The sequence below is a fragment of the Engystomops pustulosus genome, chromosome 5 (genome assembly GCF_040894005.1).
Source record: "Engystomops pustulosus chromosome 5, aEngPut4.maternal, whole genome shotgun sequence".
NCBI lineage: Eukaryota > Metazoa > Chordata > Amphibia > Anura > Leptodactylidae > Engystomops > Engystomops pustulosus.
In genome coordinates, this window is record NC_092415.1 from 207,311,283 (window position 1) to 207,331,921 (window position 20,639).

A 20,639-nucleotide genomic window follows, 5' to 3' on the forward strand; every position below is an offset into this window, starting at 1 on the left:
GTCACACTACAACTGTACATTCACAGGAGGGTAACAATTACAGATATCACTACAGGATACGTAATGACTCTACCAGCAGAACAGTGAGTGCAGCTCTGGAGTATAATACACGATGTAACTCAGTAGACCCTCTATGTATGTATAACCTCTAGGTCTTGGGTATGGTGTATAGCGTGTACCCCGTGCACCCACCTTTTGGAGGCAGATACACCTTCATTTTTCTTCAATGACTTCTGATGTTCTTCTTGTTCTGCTCCTAAGGAAAGTTTCATCCTGAAGTCTCTGTAGGTGTCGGACTCCCTCTGTGTTACTTCCCCCGCAGATTTGGGGTGTTGCTTGGTAATGGAGGTGATGGAGGGGCTCCGGGGTGCAGAATTAGTGGAAGGGGACCTCAGTAATTTGGCAGAGAATTCTTTGCCCAGTCGTAGTGCAGGGTTCGGGGGGCTGCGCGGGGGCTCCACAGACTTTCCTCCATGGCCATTAGTCAGCGGATCATCTTTGGCTTGAGCGGAGTAAGATGCGGAGGAACGTCTCTGCCCCCTCTTCTTCAGGGAATCCTGCGGGAGAAACGGTTGAAGGTTTTATGGATGGAGGGAGAAAAGAAAAACTGTGGAAATGCCCCAGGGTATAACAGACTGTAACTGCCCGATAAAAATTAAAACCTTCTATAAAATAAAAAAATTCTTTGTTCCGCCATCTTCTGGCGCTAATAACCTTCTCACACCTGCACAGAGATGTGAGGGGCTTGTTTTCTGCAGGAGGTGATAATGTTTTCTTTGCTACCATTCTGAGGACTGTATGAACTTTTGATTACTTTTTATTACATTTTTCATGTTACAAAATGCCAAATAACCGAGCATTTAGGACATTGGGGCTTTTTGGTCCTGCGGGGTCCAACGCCCGGAATAACCATTATTATATATTTTGATGGATCAGACATTTGATGGATACAGGTTTATGATTTTTGCTGTTCTAGAGAAATGGGGTTGATTTTAATTGATTTGAGTTTAATTGTAATTATTTTGCAGACCCCCTGGGGTACTTAAACCCTAAATTGTATGATTCACCCTATCGTATACGGCTATACTATAATATGGCAGTACATGGGGATTTTACAATGTGCCACAATTGCTCAGAAACTGCTGCTATGGCTGCTACCACTATTGTAATGCCAGCCGGGGGTGGGGGGCCCTTCCAGCCCTGGCCCCTCTTGGTTTTACCAAATTTCACAGAAAACCCCTTTTTAAAAGTGTCTAGTGGACGCTCACTATCTAACTATTTATGTTCACCCAGCTTTTCCATAAACAGGACCTGAGAGGCACCCACCTCCTGGGCGCTGGCTATAGGACCAGACATCATCCCTCGGACAATCCTGCTGGATTTCGGCCTCTGAGGCTCTGCCGGGCTCTCGGGCTGCACGGAGGGCTCCCGTTTGGTCTCTATGGTTGTGTTTTCTTGAGTGCAGCGACTTCCTGCGATGTTCTCAGTTTTTCTATAGTCATTGTGTACAGCTCGGGGCCGCTCCGCAGGATTGTATGTAGTCCTGCTGCTTCTGCAAGACATGAGGACATGTAATAAAGGACGGGCACAGAGGTTTAGACATAAAGCTGACATTTTAGGAAGCCGGGGCTGTGCTTAGTTTAATGACTCGGGCTTCATAGTGTCCCCTGGCGTGAAATACTGGGATCACAAGGTCATAGGGCAACGCTGGAAGTATTGATGTCAAGGTGGTGCAATAAAGGAAAGCCACAGTGCAAAATATCTGTACCCAAAAGATTTATGGACACATATCACTAAAGGAAAGACAACTGAGGGTTGTGTGTAATAAGTGTCACAAAATCTAAATTGTGCACGGCTATTATACAATGTACAACAGTGGTGGTCTTCACACTGCTGATCAGTGGGGGGCACAGGTGTAAGAACCCCCACATCTGATATTGATATCCAACGCTAAGGATCAATAGTTTAGTCCCAGAAAACTCTGCGTCATCCTCTATACACCGCTGATACCTTCCACGACCACTAGGAGTCACTAGAGGTGCAGGAGAAGCGACCACCTACCTCTGGATGTGGGTGACACTGGAGTCAGACACGGCAGAGCTCTCGCCGACCTCCTCATCAGAGAGGTCATACACGTCCAGGTGCGAGGCCTCCGACTCCTTCCTCCGGTTCCCTTTGATGAATATCTTGGTGGCCTCCGGGTTCTTTTCTTCCGTCATCTTCAACTTTTTGCTTTTGCCAAAACTTTCAAGAAAATACTTTGTGATGAGCTCCAGGAGGGTCCTCAGGGGTCTCTCAGACACCTACAAAGGTAAATTCACATGGACCAGTCATTTGCCAGAGATGTTGCCCGCATGATACAGAAGTCATCTGTCTTCAATCTGTCATCCAATAATCCAGAACCTCTGATAATCTGAGTCCAGACCGTAATCCTCGCTACAATCATCCTAACGATACAAGTTACCTGCTGCCCTGATACACTGGGAGAACGGATACAATTATAACAAACAAACAGCGATCAGAGCCCTGAACCCCCATTAGTTCTGGGACCAGCAGCCCCCCTTCCAGGACAGTGGGGGTCACTCACCTTATTCTCCTTATATAGAGACTCCAGGTGCAGGACGCTCCTCAGCTCGTTCCTATTATTGATACTTTGTGAGCAGCGAGGAAATTCCTCCTCCAGAGCAGCGCTCGTCCTCTTCAAGCCCTGGGAAGAGAATGGGGTGAACAGGGGTCACTACAGAGGACACCCCAAATCAGAACAGGGGTCTCTACAGGGGACACCTCAAACCCGAACAGGGGACACCCCAAACCAGAACAGGGGTCACTACAGAGGACACCCCAAACCAGAACAGGGGTCACTACAGAGGACACCCCAAACCAGAACAGGGGTCACTACAGAGGACACCCCAAACCAGAACAGGGGTCACTACAGAGGACACCCCAAACCAGAACAGGGGTCACTACAGAGGACACCCCAAACCAGAACAGGGGTCACTACAGAGGACACCCCAAACCAGAACAGGGGTCACTACAGAGGACACCCCAAACTAGAACAGGGGTCACTACAGGGGACACCCCAAACCAGAACAGGGGGTCACTACAGGGGACACCCCAAACCAGAACAGGGGTCACTACAGGGGACACCCCAAACCCGAACAGGGGTCACTACAGAGGACACCCCAAACCAGAACAGGGGTCACTACAGAGGACACCCCAAACCAGAACAGGGGTCACTACAGAGGACACCCCAAACCAGAACAGAGGTCACTACAGGGGACACCCCAAACCAGAACAGGGGTCACTACAGAGGACACCCCAAACCAGAACAGGGGTCACTACAGGGGACACCCCAAACCAGAACAGGGGTCACTACAGGGGACACCCCAAACCAGAACAGGGGTCACTACAGAGGACACCCCAAACCAGAACAGGGGTCACTACAGAGGACACCCCAAACCAGAACAGGGGTCACTACAGGGGACACCCCAAACCAGAACAGGGGTCATTACAGGGGACACCCCAAACCAGAACAGGGGTCACTACAGGGGACACCCCAAACCAGAACAGGGGTCACTACAGGGGACACCCCAAACCAGAACAGGGGTCACTACAGAGGACACCCCAAACCAGAACAGGGGTCACTACAGAGGACCCCCCAAACCCGAACAGGGGTCACTACAGGGGACACCCCAAACCAGAACAGGGGTCACTACAGGGGACACCCCAAACCAGAACAGAGGTCACTACAGGGGACACCCCAAACCAGAACAGAGGTCACTACAGGGGACACCCCAAACCAGAACAGGGGTCACTACAGAGGACACCCCAAACCAGAACAGGGGTCACTACAGGGGACACCCCAAACCAGAACAGGGGTCACTACAGGGGACACCCCAAACCAGAACAGGGGTCACTACAGAGGACACCCCAAACCAGAACAGGGGTCACTACAGAGGACCCCCCAAACCCGAACAGGGGTCACTACAGGGGACACCCCAAACCAGAACAGGGGTCACTACAGGGGACACCCCAAACCAGAACAGGGGTCACTACAGGGGACACCCCAAACCAGAACAGGGGTCACTACAGGGGACACCCCAAACCAGAAACAGGGGTCACTACAGAGGACACCCCAAACCAGAACAGGGGTCACTACAGGGGACACCCCAAACCAGAACAGGGGTCACTACAGGGGACACCCCAAACCAGAACAGGGGTCACTACAGGGGACACCCCAAACCAGAACAGGGGAAGAATGTAGGAAACATAAAAATAACAGATTGGCCGCATTTATTAAAGTGTTTGCGCCAGTTTTCTGTGTTTGCACTAAAAAGGACACAGAAACTGCTGTCACTGCTGCTCAGTGTCCGACACGACTAAAAAGTGTCACCTGCGCCACATTTATTACAGATATGCGCCACAAATTCAGCATGAACAAAGTGCAGCAAATAAAAATTACAGGGACACGCTGACACTTGGGGGACAGGACAGGGACACGCTGACACTTGGGGGACAGGACAGGGACATGCTGACACTTGGGGGGACAGGACAGGGACACGCTGACACTTGGGGGGACAGGACAGGGACACGCTGACACTTGGGGGGGACAGGACAGGGACACGCTGACACTTGGGGGGGACAGGACAGGGACACGCTGACACTTGGGGGGACAGGGACACGCTGACACTTGGGGGGGACAGGACAGGGACACGCTGACACTTGGGGGGAAAGGACAGGGACACGCTGACACTTGGGGGGACAGGACACGGACACGCTGACACTTGGGGGGGACAGGACACGGACACGCTGACACTTGGGGGGGACAGGACACGGACACGCTGACACTTGGGGGGACAGGACAGGGACACGCTGACACTTGGGGGACAGGACAGGGACACGCTGACACTTGGGGGACAGGACAGGGACACGCTGACACTTGGGGGACAGGACAGGGACACGCTGACACTTGGGGGGACAGGACAAGGGACACGCTGACACTTGGGGGGACAGGACAGGGACACGCTGACACTTGGGGGGATAGGACGGGGACACGCTGACACTTGGGGGGACAGGACAGGGACACGCTGACACTTGGGGGGACAGGACAGGGACACGCTGACACTTGGGGGGACAGGACAGGGACACGCTGACACTTGGGGGGACAGGACAGGGACACGCTGACACTTGGGGGGACAGGACAGGGACACGCTGACACTTGGGGGACATGACAGAGACACGCTGACACTTGGGGGACAGGACAAGGACTCGCCGACACTCGGGGGACAGGACGGGGACACACTGACACTCGGGAGACAGGACGGGGACACGCTGACACTTGGGGGACATGACAGGGACACGCTGACACTTGGGGGACATGACAGGGACACGCTGACACTTGGGGGACATGACAGGGACACGCTGACACTTGGGGGACATGACAGGGACACGCTGACACTTGGGGGACATGACAGGGACACGCTGACACTTGGGGGACATGACAGGGACACGCTGACACTTGGGGGGACAGGACAGGGACACGCTGACACTTGGGGGGAAAGGACAGGGACACGCTGACACTTGGGGGACAGGACAGGGACACGCTGACACTTGGGGGGACAGGACAGGGACACGCTGACACTTGGGGGGGACAGGACACGGACACGCTGACACTTGGGGGGGACAGGACACGGACACGCTGACACTTGGGGGGACAGGACAGGGACACGCTGACACTTGGGGGACAGGACAGGGACACGCTGACACTTGGGGGACAGGACAGGGACACGCTGACACTTGGGGGACAGGACAGGGACACGCTGACACTTGGGGGACAGGACAGGGACACGCTGACACTTGGGGGGACAGGACAAGGGACACGCTGACACTTGGGGGGACAGGACAAGGGACACGCTGACACTTGGGGGGACAGGACAGGGACACGCTGACACTTGGGGGGACAGGACAGGGACACGCTGACACTTGGGGGGACAGGACAGGGACACGCTGACACTTGGGGGACATGACAGAGACACGCTGACACTTGGGGGACAGGACAAGGACTCGCCGACACTTGGGGGACAGGACGGGGACACGCTGACACTCGGGAGACAGGACGGGGACACGCTGACACTTGGGGGACATGACAGGGACACGCTGACACTTGGGGGACATGACAGGGACACGCTGACACTTGGGGGACATGACAGGGACACGCTGACACTTGGGGGACATGACAGGGACACGCTGACACTTGGGGGACATGACAGGGACACGCTGACACTTGGGGGACATGACAGAGACACACTAACACTTGGGGGACAGGACAAGGACTCGCCGACACTTGGGGGACAGGACAGGGACACGCTGACACTTGGGGGGACAGGACAGGGACACGCTGACACTTGGGGGGACAGGACAGGGACACGCTGACACTTGGGGGGACAGGACAGGGACACGCTGACACTTGGGGGGACAGGACAGGGACACGCTGACACTCGGGAGACAGGACGGGGACACGCTGACACTTGGGGGACATGACAGGGACACGCTGACACTTGGGGGACATGACAGGGACACGCTGACACTTGGGGGACATGACAGGGACACGCTGACACTTGGGGGACATGACAGGGACACGCTGACACTTGGGGGACATGACAGGGACACGCTGACACTTGGGGGACATGACAGAGACACACTAACACTTGGGGGACAGGACAAGGACTCGCCGACACTTGGGGGACAGGACAGGGACACGCTGACACTTGGGGGGACAGGACAGGGACACGCTGACACTTGGGGGGACAGGACAGGGACACGCTGACACTTGGGGGGAAAGGACAGGGACACGCTGACACTTGGGGGACAGGACAGGGACACGCTGACACTTGGGGGGACAGGACAGGGACACGCTGACACTTGGGGGGGGACAGGACACGGACACGCTGACACTTGGGGGGACAGGACAGGGACACGCTGACACTTGGGGGACAGGACAGGGACACGCTGACACTTGGGGGACAGGACAGGGACACGCAGACACTTGGGGGACAGGACAGGGACACGCTGACACTTGGGGGGACAGGACAAGGGACACGCTGACACTTGGGGGGACAGGACAGGGACACGCTGACACTTGGGGGGACAGGACAGGGACACGCTGACACTTGGGGGGACAGGACAGGGACACGCTGACACTTGGGGGGACAGGACAGGGACACGCTGACACTTGGGGGGACAGGACAGGGACACGCTGACACTTGGGGGGACAGGACAGGGACACGCTGACACTTGGGGGGACAGGACAGGGACACGCTGACACTTGGGGGGACAGGACAGGGACACGCTGACACTTGGGGGGATAGGACAGGGACACGCTGACACTTGGGGGGACAGGACAGGGACACGCTGACACTTGGGGGGACATGACAGGGACACGCTGACACTTGGGGGACATGACAGGGACACGCTGACACTTGGGGGACATGACAGGGACACGCTGACACTTGGGGGACATGACAGGGACACGCTGACACTTGGGGGACATGACAGGGACACGCTGACACTTGGGGGACAGGACAAGGACTCGCCGACACTTGGGGGACAGGACAGGGACACGCTGACACTTGGGGGACAGGACAGGGACACGCTGACACTTGGGGGGACAGGACAGGGACACGCTGACACTTGGGGGGACAGGACAGGGACACGCTGACACTTGGGGGGACAGGACAGGGACACGCTGACACTTGGGGGGACAGGACAGGGACACGCTGACACTTGGGGGGACAGGACAGGGACACGCTGACACTTGGGGGGACAGGACAGGGACACGCTGACACTTGGGGGGACAGGACAGGGACACGCTGACACTTGGGGGGACAGGACAGGGACACGCTGACACTTGGGGGGACAGGACAGGGACACGCTGACACTTGGGGGGGACAGGACAGGGACACGCTGACACTTGGGGGGACAGGACAGGGACACGCTGACACTTGGGGGGGACAGGACAGGGACACGCTGACACTTGGGGGGACAGGACAGGGACACGCTGACACTTGGGGGGAAAGGACAGGGACACGCTGACACTTGGGGGGACAGGACAGGGACACGCTGACACTTGGGGGGACAGGACAGGGACACGCTGACACTTGGGGGGAAAGGACAGGGACACGCTGACACTTGGGGGGAAAGGACAGGGACACGCTGACACTTGGGGGACAGGACAGGGACACGCTGACACTTGGGGGTACAGGACAGGGACACGCTGACACTTGGGGGACAGGGACACGCTGACACTTGGGGGACAGGACAGGGACACGCTGACACTTGGGGGGACAGGACAGGGACACGCTGACACTTGGGGGGACAGGACAGGGACACGCTGACACTTGGGGGACAGGACAGGGACACGCTGACACTTGGGGGTACAGGACAGGGACACGCTGACACTTGGGGGACAGGGACACGCTGACACTTGGGGGACAGGACAGGGACACGCTGACACTTGGGGGGACAGGACAGGGACACGCTGACACTTGGGGGGACAGGACAGGGACACGCTGACACTTGGGGGACAGGACGGGGACACGCTGACACTTGGGGGGACAGGACAGGGACACGCTGACACTTGGGGGGACAGGACGGGGACACGCTGACACTTGGGGGGACAGGACAGGGACACGCTGACACTTGGGGGGACGCGCTGACACTCGGGGTACACTGATAATTGGGGTGCTCTCTTGGAGCTGGAGCAATGCTCTGCAGCACATCAGTCCGGGCATGCTGGGAGTTGTAGTTCGGGCGTGTCTCTTACCTTGCGGCTCAGGAACTCCCGGAGCAGTGATGCCGCCACGGCCTCTATGTACCCGGGCTCCATGCTCCGCTCCCGGCCTGGGCTCGGGCTCCGGGGGCTGCTAGGCCGCGGCTGTGTGTAGCGGTAGTCATGGTGACGGCTGTGTAGCGCTTTCTGGCGGTGGTGTGCGCGCGCCCCCTGGCGGCCCGAGCTGGCAGTGCACCACACATAGATGGGGGGGGGGGGGGGCACATACTTATCATTATTAACCCCTAGGGGACACAGCCTATTTTGGCCTTAAGGACGCGGCCCCATTCTTCAAATCTGACCTGTGTCACTATAAGTGGTTATAGTTTTGGAACGCTATGAGATATCCAGGGGATTTTGAGATTGTTTTCTCGTGACACTTTATACTTCAAATTAGTTTAAACATTTGGATGATATCTTTTGTGTTTAGTTATGAAAAAAAACTAAATTTGGCAAAAATGTAGAAAAATTTTTTATTTTCAACGTTCTAAATTCTTTACTTTTGATGCAGATAGTCATAGCTCCCAAATAAATTCATAACTTACATTTCCCAAATGTCTGCTTTATGTTGGAAGGTTTTTTAAGATTCCACATGTTTTACTAGAATGTTATGAGGCTCAGAATTTAGGTATCATTTTTCAAATTTTTTGTAAAATCGCCAAAACCCGTATTTAGATGGACCTGCTCAACTTCTAATTGACACTGAGAGGCCTAAATAATAGTGAGACTCATTAATTACCCCATTGTGGAAACTACACCCCTCAACGTATGAAAAACCACTTTTAAGAAGTTTGTTAACCCTTTACGTGTTTTATAGGGGTTAAAACAAAATGGAGGTGCAGTCTGCAAATTGTAATATTTTTTCACAATACACTCATTTTGGGTGCAAAATTAAACATTTACAATGGATTAAATGAATAAAGGCTCCACAAAGTTTGTTACCCAATTCCTCCCGAGTACACGGATACTCTATATGTGATGGTAACCTGCTGTATGGGCACACGGCCGGGCATAGAAGGGAAGGAGGCGCCATCCAGATCAGATTTGCTATGTCACATTGTACAGGCTATAATTTTTTTCTTTTTTTAATGTGGACCTATAGGGGCTTATTTCTTTTGCCACATGAGATGCACTTTTCTGGTACGTAATTTGGGGGAATCTATAGGCTAATTGGTGAGATTTTATTAACTCTTTGTTGGTGGAGGAAATGAAAATCATCACTTTTCAGGAAGATTTTTATGGGGTTTTTTTTTTGGCTGTTTACCATACCATAAAAATAGTATATTATTTTTATTCTATGGGTCGCCACGATTACAAAAAGACCTCATTTATATAGATTTTTTATTTTTTTCCCATTTTTAGTGCATAAAAAGTAATTTGGCAAAAATGTTGTTAATTTTAGCATCACCGTCTTTCATATGCATAACTTTTTTATTTTTCGCCTCACAAATCTGTTTAAGGGCTTATTTTTTGCGAGAAGGATTGTTCTTTTTAGTGGTCTTATTTTAGAGTGCATAACATTTTTTAAATCCCTTTTTAGAGCATTTTTATAGGGTATTAATTGAAAATGATCTTTTTTCTGGAGCTTTTTTTTGTTTTGTTTTTTACGGGGTTAACTTTGCGGATCTAATAATGATTCTGTTTTATTATGCAGATTGTTACAGACGCATGGATACCAAATATGTGGGGGTTTTGTGTATTTTATTCAATTGTACTGAATAAAAACCAATTTGGAGAAAATCTTGTTCATTTTAGCATCACCATCTTTTCATATGCATAACTTTTTTATTTTTTGGCTGACAAATCTGGTTAGGGGCTTATTTTTTGCGAGAAGAGTTGTTCTTTTTAGTGGGCTTATTTTGGAGTGCATAACATTTTTTAAATCACTTTTTAGAGCATTTTTTATAGGGTATTAATTAAAAATTATCTTTTTTTGGAACGTTTTTGCGGGTTTTTTTCTACGGCGTTTACCGTGCGGGTCCAGTAACGATTCTATTTTATTATACAGATTGTTACGGACGCGGCAATACCAAATATGCGGGGTTTTTTGTGTTTTTGTGTTTTTTATACTTTATTAAGTGTTTTTATGGGAAAGTGACATTTTAGGGGCTTACATTTTTATGTATTTATTTTTTATTTATTATAATGTGTAGTGTTAAGTGTTTTTGCATATTTTTACTTATATATACTTGAACTTGAACCAGTGATGCTCTGATTCTCTGATGCTCTGATCACTGGTTTAAGTTCAATACACTGCTGTACAATACTATTTTATTGTAGAGCAGTGTAAACTGTCTGAGCAAGCTTGCGCATGCTCAGACAGTTTACAGTCAGACCCGGAAGGGGTCTGACTGCCATGGAGACCGGGCAGCTCCGGGGCACATGCCAGTCCTCGGAGCTGCCCAGAAGTGGATCGGATCCCCCGGTAAGCGGCACGGGGGATCCGATCCACAGCGCAAACACCCTTACACGCCGCGGTCATGTACTAGACAGCTGACAGCCGCTGCTTCTGGTACCGGCTCCGTTCGTGAGCCGGTGCCAGAAGCAGGACGTTATAGAACGTCCCCGTGCGCTAAGCATCTAGCCCCGGGGACGTACTATAACGTCCTGGTGCGCCTAGGGGTGAATCAGAACCTTTACCTTTAAAGAAGGACGAGACACTGATAACTATCACACTGTCTGATACATAACTCCGCACTCACCAGATATGTAAATATTGACACATATGCCCCTCCTACTTATGTAGGCCACACCCCCATCAACCATTATAATCATCATTACACCTATGGACCTTTCCAAGCATCCTGCTCCCTCCTCCTTCCCCCTCATTTACTGCTCCCTCCTCCTTCCCCCTCACCTCCTGCTCCCTCCTCCTTCCCCCTCACCTCCTGCTCCCTCCATCCTCCCCCTCACCTCCGGCTCCCTCCTCCTTCCCCTCACCTCCTGCTCCCTCCTCCTTCCCCCTCATTTACTGCTCCCTCCTCCTTCCCCCTCACCTCCTGCTCCCTCCTCCTTCCCCCTCACCTCCTGCTCCCTCCATCCTTCTCTTCACCTCCTGCTCCCTCCTTCCTGCCCCTCACCTCCTGCCCCGTCCATCCTTCTCTTCACCTCCTGCTCCCTCCATCCTTCTCTTCACCTCCTGCTCCCTCCATCCTTCTCTTCACCTCCTGCTCCTCACATCCATCTTTTATTACACTGCTCCATCCACCATTTGTCTGTGCCTGTGTCATCCTCTGTCCATAAAGTACGGCTGAGGATGCGCTGATAAGTTTAATTTTGGACCATTCTGTCTGAACACTAGTGGATTCCCTTTCCAGGCAGCCATGATTGATTTCCACCACACCCATCTGTTTGCTGTGAATTCTTCTGTGGTTTACATGACGTTCTATGTATACGCTGAGTGTACACATCGGGAAAGCTCCCAATGAATACGCTGAGTGTATGCATTGACATATAGGGGGTCATTTACTAAGGGCCCGAATCGCGGTTTTACGGTGATTTCCCAAATTTTTCCGTTTTGCGCCGATTTTTCCCTGAATTGCCCTGGGTTTTTGGCGCACGCGATCGGTGTCGCTGGACACGCGCTTACCTGCACCCGGCCCGGCTTGGTGAACTTCAGTGCATTCCGATGAACTTCAGCGCAGCAGCGACACCTGGTGGACGTCGGAGGAACTACTTTAGTGAATCGCCGGAAGACCCGAATCCTCCACACAGAACGCGCCGCTGGATCGCGAATGGACCGGGTAAGTAAATCTGCCCCATAGTGTCAGATGGAGGATCATATTGCATCCCTCCCCCCAGCCCCCCCCCCCCCCGAGCGCATACGTCGCTCGGCAGGAGGGAGGAGCTAGTGATGTCACTATCCATATAGGAACAGTGACATCACAGAGGAAACACCCGTACACCTGCAGCAACCACTCCCCCGCCCCCCCGCATATAGTGGGATACGTCTGTGCCATACACTGTGAGGATACATATAACCTATAATTCACCCTTAATGAAAGAGAGATGAAGAAACCAACAAAAAAGAGCCTAATTACGTAGTAAAAAGGTATAAATTTTATTGAATCCATAAAGTACACTGGTTAAAAATGAACCCACTCAGAGGGGACACAAATAAGAGTTGCATCTCAGGCAACAGATCAACATTTCCAATATTGCATGTGCACAAGTAAAGGCATCAATGGCCACATACATAACATAGTACTATTAGGGAGGTGTAAAAAATCACATCATATTACCTAGAAGAGTAAAGCTTACCCATGTTAGGTCGCACAATTCATATGAAAACACTGAAGAAAAACATATGTCATAAAGCAAAAAAAGAAAAGAATACACCAAGCGACCATTAGGGGGATGTCAGGGTTCAGGGTCTGTGGACCTTCTGGACCACCGTGGGACCGGAGTCTATGTGGCACCTGGTCTTCATCAGAGCCCGCCACAAAGCGGGTTGGACTTGCTGCGGGGTGGTACCACCAGGTCATTCCACAAGGGCGACAAGCTCGCGGGGGCAGCCAAGGTAGTAATGCAGAATACAGTCCAAACCCGAGGTGACAGCGGGAGAACAACGCAGGAAGGAACACTGGAACTCAGAGCAGGAACAACGGAGCAGGAACACAGGAATCATGCAGGGGAGCTTTCTCTAAGGCTGCTGGCTCAAAGATCCGGCGGCCAATAACGGGAGTCCCCGGAATTTATGGAATCCCGGAAGTGGCCAGCGCCAATCAGTGGTGCACTGGCCCTTTAAATTCTCGAGTGCCGGCGCATGCGCGCCCTACGGAAACGGGACGCACGGGCGGCCTAATCTGGATGGGAGCAGGCTCGTGGGAAGGTAAGTGAGAGTCCGGGGAGCCGCTCCGCCAAAGAGAGGGGCTAGGGTGTGCCCGCGATCCGTGACATGGATAGCTGGGGCACCCGTGACAGGGGACATGAGGAATGCACAGTCCAGTCTCTGATTGGAGTACAGGGGACTTGTATAAATGGGGGGGATACATCTCAGATTGTGGTGATGTTGGGGTCTATGTGGGGACTTTCTATTCTGGCTCCTATGAGGATACACGGACTGGGGGTGACATCATGGAACAACTGATGGAAGATCCTGTACATTATGGGTGTGGAGGAGGGGGTGAGATCACCTATAGATCACTGATTAACCACTGGCCAGTAAAGGGTTAGCTGCAGGTCACAGCCTGACAGTCAGGTCTGAATGTTATCTTCATCTTTAACCTCACGGTGACCAGAGATTCCATTACTAGTCATCACAAGACATTTATTATCTGCTCACAGTCACCAATTATACTACCGACCACAGGACCAGGGGCCCCCAAACTTGTATTATCCTAGTGATGTCACAGGGATACACACAGTGATGTCACAGTACAGGGATAATACACACAGTGATGTCACAGTACAGAAATAATACACACAGTGATGTCACAGTACAGGGATAATACACACAGTGATGTCACAGTACAGAGATAATACACACAGTGATGTCACAGTACAGGGATACTACACACAGTGATGTCACAGTACAGAGATAATACACACAGTGATGTCACAGTACAGGGATAATACACACAGTGATGTCACAGTACAGGGATAATACACACAGTGATGTCACAGTACAGAGATAATATACACAGTGATGTCACAGTACAGGGATAATACACACAGTGTTATCATAGTACAGAGATAATACACACAGTGATGTCACTGTACAGAGATAATACACACAGTGATGTCACAGTACAGGGAAAATACACACAGTGATGTCACAATACAGAGATAATACACACAGTGATGTCATAGTACAGGATAATACACACAGTGATGTCACAGTACAGAAATAATACACACAGTGATGTCATAGTACAGGATAATACACACAGTGATGTCACAGTACAGGGATAATACACAGTGATGTCACAGTACAGGGATAATACACACAGTGATGTCACAGTACAGGGATAATACACACAGTGATGTCACAGTACAGAGATAATACACACAGTGATGTCACAGAACAGGGATAATACACACAGTGATGTCACAGTACAGGGATAATACACACAGCGATGTCACAGTACAGGGATAATACACACAGTGATGTCACAGTACAGGGATAATACACACAGCGATGTCACAGTACAGGGATAATACACACAGCGATGTCACAGTACAGGGATTATACACACAGTGATGTCACAGTACAGGGATAATACACACAGTGATGTCACAGTACAGGGATAATACACACAGTGATGTCAAAGTACAGGGATAATACACACAGTGATGTCACAGTAAACGGATAATACACACAGTGATGTCACAGTACAGGGATAATACACACAGTGATGTCACAGTACAGGGGATAATACACACAGTGATGTCACAGTACAGGGATAATACACACAGTGATGTCACAGTACAGAGATAATACACACAGCGATGTCACAGTACAGAGATAATACACACAGTGATGTCACAGTACAGGGAGAATACACACAGTGATGTCACAGTCCAGGAATAATACAGACAGTGATGTCACAGTACATGGATAATACACACAGTGATGTCACAGTACAGGGGATAATACACACAGTGATGTCACAGTACAGGGATAATACACACAGTGATGTCACAGTACAGGGATAATACACACAGTGATGTCACAGTACAGGGATCATACACACAGTGATGTCACAGTACAGGGATCATACACACAGTGATGTCACAGTACAGGGATAATACACACAGTGATGTCACAGTACAGGGATAATACACACAGTGATGTCACAGTACAGGGATCATACACACAGTGATGTCACAGTACAGGGATCATACACACAGTGATGTCACAGTACAGGGATAATACACACAGTGATGTCACAGTACAGAAATAATACACACAGTGATGTCACAGTACAGGGATAATACACAGTGATGTCACAGTACAGGGATAATACACACAGCGATGTCACAGTACAGGGATAATATACACAGCGATGTCACAGTACAGGGATAATACACACATTGATGTCACAGTACAGAGATAATACACACAGTGATGTCACAGTACAGGGATAATACACACAGTGATGTCACAGTACAGGGATAATACACTCAGTGATGTCACAGTACAGAGATAATACACACAGTGATGTCACAGTACAGAGATAATACACACAGTGATGTCACAGTACAGGGATAATACACACAGTGATGTCACAGTACAGCGATAATACACACAGTGATGTCGGAATACACTTGCTGTCATTAGAGGAGAACACTCTTTCAGTGGTAGTATCATTGTGCATGGTTCTCAGCTAAGGAGCAGAGACAATTATATCTCTTGGTTTTGTTACAATATAGACTCTTGTGTCCCCCCCCCTCATCCTCATAGACTGTAAGCTCTTGTGTCACCCCTCATCCTCATAGACTGTAAGCTCTTGTGTCCTCCCTCATCCTCATAGACTGTAAGCTCTTGTGTCACCCCTCATCCTCATAGACTGTAAGATCTTGTGTCACCCCCTCATCCTCATAGACTGTAAGCTCTTGTGTCACCTCCTCATCCTCATAGACTGTAAGATCTTGTGTCACCCCCTCATCCTCATAGACTGTAAGCTCTTGTGTCACCCCTCATCCTCATAGACTGTAAGCTCTTGTGTCACCCCTCATCCTCATAAACTGTAATCTCTTGTGTCACTCCTCATCCTCATAGACTGTAAGATCTTGTGTCACCCCCTCATCCTCATAGACTGTGAGCTCTTGTGTCACCCCCTCATCCTCATAGACTGTAAGCTCTTGTATCCCCCCTCATCCTGATAGACTGTAAGCTCTTGTGACACCCTCTCATCCTCATAGACTGTAAGCTCTTGTATGCCCCCTCATCCTCATAGACTGTAAGCTCTTGTATCCCCCCTCATCCTCATAGACTGTAAGCTCTTGTGTCACCCCCTCATCCTCATAGACTGTAAGCTCTTGTGTCCCCCTCATCCTCATAGACTGTAAGCTCTTGTGTCACCCCCTCATCCTCATAGACTGTAAGCTCTTGTGTCCCCCCTCATCCTCATAGACTGTAAGCTCTTGTGTCACCTCTCATCCTCATAGACTGTAAGCTCTTGTGTCACCCCCTCATCCTCATAGACTGTAAGCTCTTGTGTCCCCCCTCATCCTCATAGACTGTAAGCTCTTGTGTCACCCCCTCATCCTCATAGACTGTAAGCTCTTGTGTCAACCCCTCATCCTCATAGTCTGTAAGCTCTTGTGTCACCCCCTCATCCTCATATACTGTAAGCTCTTGTGTCCCCCTCATCCTCATAGACTGTAAGCTCTTGTATCCCCCCTCATCCTCATAGACTGTAAGCTCTTGTGTCCTCCCCTCATCCTCATAGACTGTAAGCTCTTGTGTCCCCCCTCATTCTCATAGACTGTAAGCTCTTGTGTCCTCCCCTCATCCTCATAGACTGTAAGCTCTTGTGTCACCCCTCATCCTCATAGACTGTAAGCTCTTGTGTCCCCCCTCATCCTCATAGACTGTAAGCTCTTGTGTCACCCCTCATCCTCATAGACTGTAAGCTCTTGTGTCCCCCCTCATCCTCATAGACGGTAAGCTCTTGTGTCACCCCCTCATCCTCATAGACTGTAAGCTCTTGTGTCACCCACTCATCCTCATAGACTGTAAGCTCTTTTGTCCCCCTCATCCTCATAGACTGTAAGCTCTTGTGTCACCCCCTCATCCTCATAGACGGTAAGCTCTTGTGTCACCCCCTCATCCTCATAGACTGTAAGCTCTTGTGTCACCCCCTCATCCTCATAGATTGTAAGCTCTTGTGTCACCCCCTCATCCTCATAGACTGTAAGCTCTTGTGTCCTCCTCATCCTCATAGACTGTAAGCTCTTGTGTCACCCCCTCATCCTCATAGACTGTAAGCTCTTGTGTCACCCCCTCATCCTCATAGACTGTAAGCTCTTGTGTCCCCCCTCATCCTCATAGACTGTAAGCTCTTGTGTCACCCCCTCATCCTCATAGACTGTAAGCTCTTGTGTCACCCCCTCATCCTCATAGACTGTAAGCTCTTGTGTCACCCCCTCATCCTCATATACTGTAAGCTCTTGTGTCCCCCTCATCCTCATAGACTGTAAGCTCTTGTATCCCCCCTCATCCTCATAGACTGTAAGCTCTTGTGTCCTCCCCTCATCCTCATAGACTGTAAGCTCTTGTGTCCCCCCTCATTCTCATAGACTGTAAGCTCTTGTGTCCTCCCCTCATCCTCATAGACTGTAAGCTCTTGTGTCACCCCTCATCCTCATAGACTGTAAGCTCTTGTGTCCCCCCTCATCCTCATAGACTGTAAGCTCTTGTGTCACCCCTCATCCTCATAGACTGTAAGCTCTTGTGTCCCCCCTCATCCTCATAGACTGTAAGCTCTTGTGTCACCCCCTCATCCTCATAGACTGTAAGCTCTTGTGTCACCCCCTCATCCTCATAGACTGTAAGCTCTTTTGTCCCCCTCATCCTCATAGACTGTAAGCTCTTGTGTCACCCCCTCATCCTCATAGACGGTAAGCTCTTGTGTCACCCCCTCATCCTCATAGACTGTAAGCTCTTGTGTCACCCCCTCATCCTCATAGACTGTAAGCTCTTGTGTCACCCCCTCATCCTCATAGACTGTAAGCTCTTGTGTCACCCCCTCATCCTCATAGACTGTAAGCTCTTGTGTCACCCCCTCATCCTCATAGACTGTAAGCTCTTGTGTCACCCCCTCATCCTCATAGACTGTAAGCTCTTGTGTCACCCCTCATCCTCATAGACTGTAAGCTCTTGTGTCCCCCTCATCCTCATAGACTGTAAGATCTTGTGTCACCCCCTCATCCTCATAGACTGTAAGCTCTTGTGTCACCCCCTCATCCTCATAGACTGTAAGCTCTTGTGTCACCCCTCATCCTCATAGACTGTAAGCTCTTGTGTCACCTCCTCATCCTCATAGTCTGTAAGCTCTTGTGTCACCTCCTCATCCTCATAGACTGTAAGCTCTTGTGTCACCCCTCATCCTCATAGACTGTAAGCTCTTGTGTCACCTCCTCATCCTCATAGACTGTAAGCTCTTGTGTCACCCCCTCATCCTCATAGATTGTAAGCTCTTGTGTCACCCCCTCATCCTCATAGACTGTAAGCTCTTGTGTCACCCCTCATCCTCATAGACTGTAAGCTCTTGTGCCCCCCCCCTCCTCCTCATAGACTGTAAGCTCTTGTGTCCCCCCCCCTCATCCTCATAGACTGTAAGCTCTTGTGTCACCCCCTCATCCTCATAGACTGTAAGCTCTTGTGTCACCCCTCATCCTCATAGACTGTAAGCTCTTGTGTCCCCCTCATCCTCATAGACTGTAAGATCTTGTGTCCCCCCTCATCCTCATAGACTGTAAGCTCTTGTGCCCCCCCCCTCCTCCTCATAGACTGTAAGCTCTTGTGCCCCCCCTCCTCCTCATAGACTGTAAGCTCTTGTGTCCCCCCCCCTCATCCTCATAGACTGTAAGCTCTTGTGTCACCCCCTCATCCTCATAGACTGTAAGCTCTTGTGTCACCCCTCATCCTCATAGACTGTAAGCTCTTGTGTCCCCCTCATCCTCATAGACTGTAAGATCTTGTGTCCCCCCTCATCCTCATAGACTGTAAGCTCTTGTGTCCTCCCTCATCCCCATAGACTGTAAGCTCTTGTGTCACCCCCTCATCCTCATAGACTGTAAGCTCTTGTGTCACCCCTCATCCTCATAGACTGTAAGCTCTTGTGTCCCCCTCATCCTCATAGACTGTAAGATCTTGTGTCCCCCCTCATCCTCATAGACTGTAAGCTCTGTGTCACCCCCTCATCCTCATAGCCTGTAAGCTCTTGTGTCACCCCCTCATCCTCATAGACTGTAAGCTCTTCTGTCCCCCTCATCCTCATAGACTGGAAGCTCTTGTGTCTCCCCCTCATCCTCATAGACTGTAAGCTCTTGTGTCCCCCCTCATCCTCATAGACTGTATGCTCTTGTGTCACCCCTCATCCTCATAGACTGTAAGCTCTTGTGTCCTCCCCTCATCCTCATAGACTGTAAGCTCTTGTGTCCCCCCTCATCCTCATAGACTGTAAGCTCTTGTGTCACCTCCTCATCCTCATAGACTGTAAGCTCTTGTGTCACCCCCTCATCCTCATAGACTGTAAGCTCTTGTGTCACCCCCTCATCCTCATAGACTGTATGCTCTTGTGTCACCCCCTCATCCTCATAGACTGTAAGCTCTTGTGTCACCCCCTCATCCTCATAGACTGTAAGCTCTTGTGTCACCTCCTCATCCTCATAGACTGTAAGCTCTTGTGTCACCCCCTCATCCTCATAGACTGTAAGCTCTTGTGTCACCCCCTCATCCTCATAGACTGTATGCTCTTGTGTCACCCCCTCATCCTCATAGACTGTAAGCTCTTGTGTCCCCCCTCATCCTCATAGACTGTAAGCTCTTGTGTCACCCCCTCATCCTCATAGACTGTAAGCTCTTGTGTCACCCCTTCATCCTCATAGACTGTATCTGTGCGGTGTCCAGCTGATTGTCCCCACATGTTACATTGTATCATCCTTATAGTTCATGTTATTATGTGAAGATTCTCGGCTTCTCCTCTTGGGTTCCTCTTATGTAATATTTCCTAAAATCCATCGCTGTGCGTTCTCCAAATTCTTTCCCAGTAAAATGTTCATTTTGGATCAATATTGGAGTCAGCGCTCTAAGGGGAACGCACCGCGGACTCCTCCCTGCAAATACAGGGACATGGACTCT

The 20,639-nt window shown here is 50.7% G+C and overlaps 1 protein-coding gene across 4 annotated transcripts in view; it reads right to left on the reverse strand.

Moving 5' to 3' along the window:
- The window catches only part of MINDY4 (MINDY lysine 48 deubiquitinase 4), a 119,227-nt gene extending 110,230 nt beyond the window's left edge, over positions 1-8,997 (reverse strand). For 3 of the 4 annotated variants that reach the window (XM_072154440.1, XM_072154443.1, XM_072154442.1), the window contains exons 1-5: positions 8,822-8,997; positions 2,588-2,707; positions 2,062-2,303; positions 1,327-1,552; positions 193-557 (exon numbers count right to left, since the gene is read on the reverse strand). In XM_072154440.1, the coding sequence (XP_072010541.1) occupies positions 193-557; positions 1,327-1,552; positions 2,062-2,303; positions 2,588-2,707; positions 8,822-8,884 (1,016 nt within the window). In that variant the 5' untranslated portion in view covers positions 8,885-8,997. The remainder of the gene's footprint in view (positions 1-192; positions 558-1,326; positions 1,553-2,061; positions 2,304-2,587; positions 2,708-8,821) is intronic. The other variant, XM_072154441.1, reaches the window with a different exon arrangement.
- Positions 8,998-20,639: the final 11,642 nt, after the last annotated feature.